At 45.4% G+C, this 2969-nt stretch overlaps 1 protein-coding gene across 1 annotated transcript; it reads left to right on the top strand.

Annotated features, from left to right (window-relative positions):
- The first annotated feature begins 262 nt into the window (after positions 1–262).
- Positions 263–2416, top strand: LOC148035008 (pentatricopeptide repeat-containing protein At1g11290, chloroplastic-like). Its single transcript, XM_087680758.1, has one exon. The coding sequence runs from the start codon at positions 263–265 to the stop codon at positions 2414–2416; it is 2154 nt and encodes a 717-aa protein (XP_087536884.1).
- Positions 2417–2969: the final 553 nt, after the last annotated feature.

The raw sequence follows: 2969 nt of genomic DNA, 5'->3' as shown, positions 1-2969 counted from the left end.
CTTTTACAAATGATTTTCCTGCAAAGTAAACAGCACTGTGTGATCGCAGGCTGCATCCATCTTTAGCCGCAGCAGCAGGAGGCGAATAGGAAGCAAGAAAGAAGACGAAGAAGAGACCCATCATTCTCCTGCGTTATCTTCGGTGACTCGGTCCTTAGCAGAAAAAGAACAAGAACAAGAACAGGGAACCGTATCATCAATCCTGTATTTGTTTCGAGTACGAGATGATGCGGAGCGTCATCGTCGTCAGGTCGAAGCGTCCATGGCCGATCTGCGCGCAGTGCAGGGCCTCATCAGGTTGTTGCAGAAATGCAGACACAGTAAGGATCTCTCCTGCGGAAGGCGATTGCTCGCCTACATGCGCCATCACAGGTTGGACGCCCACCCGGTTCTTGGCAACTACGTCGTGCCCATGCTGGTGGACTGTGGAGGCTTGCTTGAGGCCCAGCAGGTGTTTGACAGGTTGCCATATGCGAGCCGTAACTGCTGGCGCTCCCTCATCTCAGGCTATGTTGATGCCGGAAGCCCGCAGCAGGTCCTCCGCATCCACAACAAGATGCAGGAGAAAGCTGTCCAACCTGACAGCTATATATATGTGGCCCTTCTCAAAGCCTGTTCTAAATTAAAAGACAGGGAAAGTGGCCTTGCATTTCACAGTGAAATCATCAAAATTGGACTGCCAGTCGATGCCTTTATCGGCAATACTTTGGTGGACATGTACTGCAAATGTGACTCTCTTCGAGAAGCCCGTCAGGTGTTTGACAGGCTTCCAGCCCAGGATGGAGTGTCTTGGAATGCATTGATTACAGGCTATAGTGAAGTTGGGCTTCATAAGGAAGTATTGACATGCTATGAACAGATGCTGCTGGGGGCCATATCTCCAGCTGATTATACATACGTTTGCAGCTTGAAAGCATGTGGCTCCTTGGGAGACAAAGAAAGAGGCCAGCTAATTTGTGAAGAGATTGCCAGAAAAGGACTGGATAAAGACGTCTTTATTGGCACTACCATGCTAGATATGTATGCCAAGTGTAGCTCTCTTCTTGAGGCACAAAAAGTCTTTGACCAACTGAGGACTCGGAATGTAGTCTCATGGAATGCACTGATAGCAGGATATATTGAAGATAGGAGGGCTTCAAAAGCAGTCGAATGCTTTGCACAAATGCAATTAGAGAGACTGTCTCCAGATGATATCACTTTACTTTGTGGCTTGAAAGCCTGTGGTAGCACAGGAACTGTAAAACTGGGCCAAGAAATTCATGCTGAATTAAGTAGAAGAGGTTTTGACAAAGAGTTACATCTGGCTACTGCACTAGTCGATATGTACACAAATTTTGGCTGCCTTGCTGAAGCACAGGAAGTGTTTAAAAGACTACCTATGCGGGATGCACCAATATGGACTGCACTACTGACCGGTTATATTGACCGTGGCCTCAATGAGGAAGCCCTGAATTGTTTCAAAAAGTTGCAAATGGATAATGTGTCTGTGGATGCTTCCATGTATGTTTGCTGCTTGAAAGCTTGTGGCATGATAGGAGCCATAGAAACAGGGCGCGAATTGCACAATGACATAAGAAAATCAGGACTAGAAAGGGATCTTTTTGTAGGCAGCAGGTTGATAGACATGTATGGAAAGTGGGGCTTGCCTGCAGAGGGACGGGACGTGTTTGACCAACTGCATCATCAAAATGTTGTTACATGGACCGCAATGATACAGGCATATGCTGAGAACTGTGAGCCTAACATGGCTATACAATGTTTTGAAAACATGCTAGAGCAAGGTGTGAAGCCAGATGCTGTGACATTTACTTGCCTTTTTGCTGCTTGTAGCCAAGCCAGCCTGGTCCAGAAGGGCCAAGAGTATTTCAATTTGATGAAAGAATACTGCATTGAACCATCACCAAATCATTACATTTGTATTGTTGATCTTCTTGAACGATCAGGGCATGTTTGTGAGGCAGAGACCTTTGCAGAAGCTATGAAGTGTATTCCTTTGCAGGAAGTATTGAAAAATCTTCTTAGTGCATGTAAAACTTATGGCATTGTGGATTTAGGGCAGAGATGCTTCCAACAACTCATCCAGTTGAATCCAGAAGATGCAGCTGGTTATTTGCTTGTGGAAGAGATGTATACAAGTGCTTGCAGGTGGATGGATGCAAAAAAAGTAGAGGAGATGAGGAAACATATACAAGCTGAGAAAATATGTGCAGGTGCATCTATAGAAGTGAACAAAAAGGTGCACAGCATAATTGTGGGTGACCGCCGAAGCATAAACCTATTACTGATGCTAGAGTTCTTGAGTTTGCATACAATAAAAGAGGGATATGTGCCAAATTCAAGCTTCGTTTTGGGTTATTCATCAAACGAGGAAGATCATGAGTCTATATGCTGTGTGTCCTATGATCGTATTAGTTGATGATGATGTTTCAATTCCTCGTTCTCCCCCCTAACCACTACTTGGAGTTGTTCAAAAATCAGAAAACACTTGTATATACTAGCCTCTCAAGGTGGTGTGGGGGCAGGGGGATAGAAACCCTGGAGGGAAGATGTAGTGCCACCTAGGGCGGCTCGCTTGCATCGTGGAGAATAGGCCAAGGCCACCCTAGGTGTGAATGGATTGATACCAAAGCTCCTTTCAATGTTGAATCACCCTACAGCTGATTCTAGTGGCCATGGAGTGAGTGGATGATGGATGACTTCACCTTTGCTAGAGTAGTTTATATTGAGAGGCTTTCACCATTGAAAACCATTTTTGGCAACGTGCCTTCAAGATGTGCCATCTTGTGAGGCTCACAATGATCTCCTAAACCTATTATCGTGACACTCTAGGCTCTAGTACCTAGTGGCTTGGCAAGGCCTCTAGACCTACCACAGCATAAGAGCCTACCTCTATGATGTAGATTGTATTATGCATCTCTATCTCATATGGTAAGTGGGGCCCTTGCTAATTGATTGCTAGTAAAAGGCGA

The sequence above is a fragment of the Lygodium microphyllum genome, chromosome 6, assembly GCF_053477565.2.
Source record: "Lygodium microphyllum isolate KBCC chromosome 6, Lygodium_microphyllum_v1.1.10, whole genome shotgun sequence".
In the NCBI taxonomy this organism is placed as follows: domain Eukaryota; kingdom Viridiplantae; phylum Streptophyta; class Polypodiopsida; order Schizaeales; family Lygodiaceae; genus Lygodium; species Lygodium microphyllum.
This window is presented reverse-complemented; position numbering and strand designations above follow the sequence as displayed.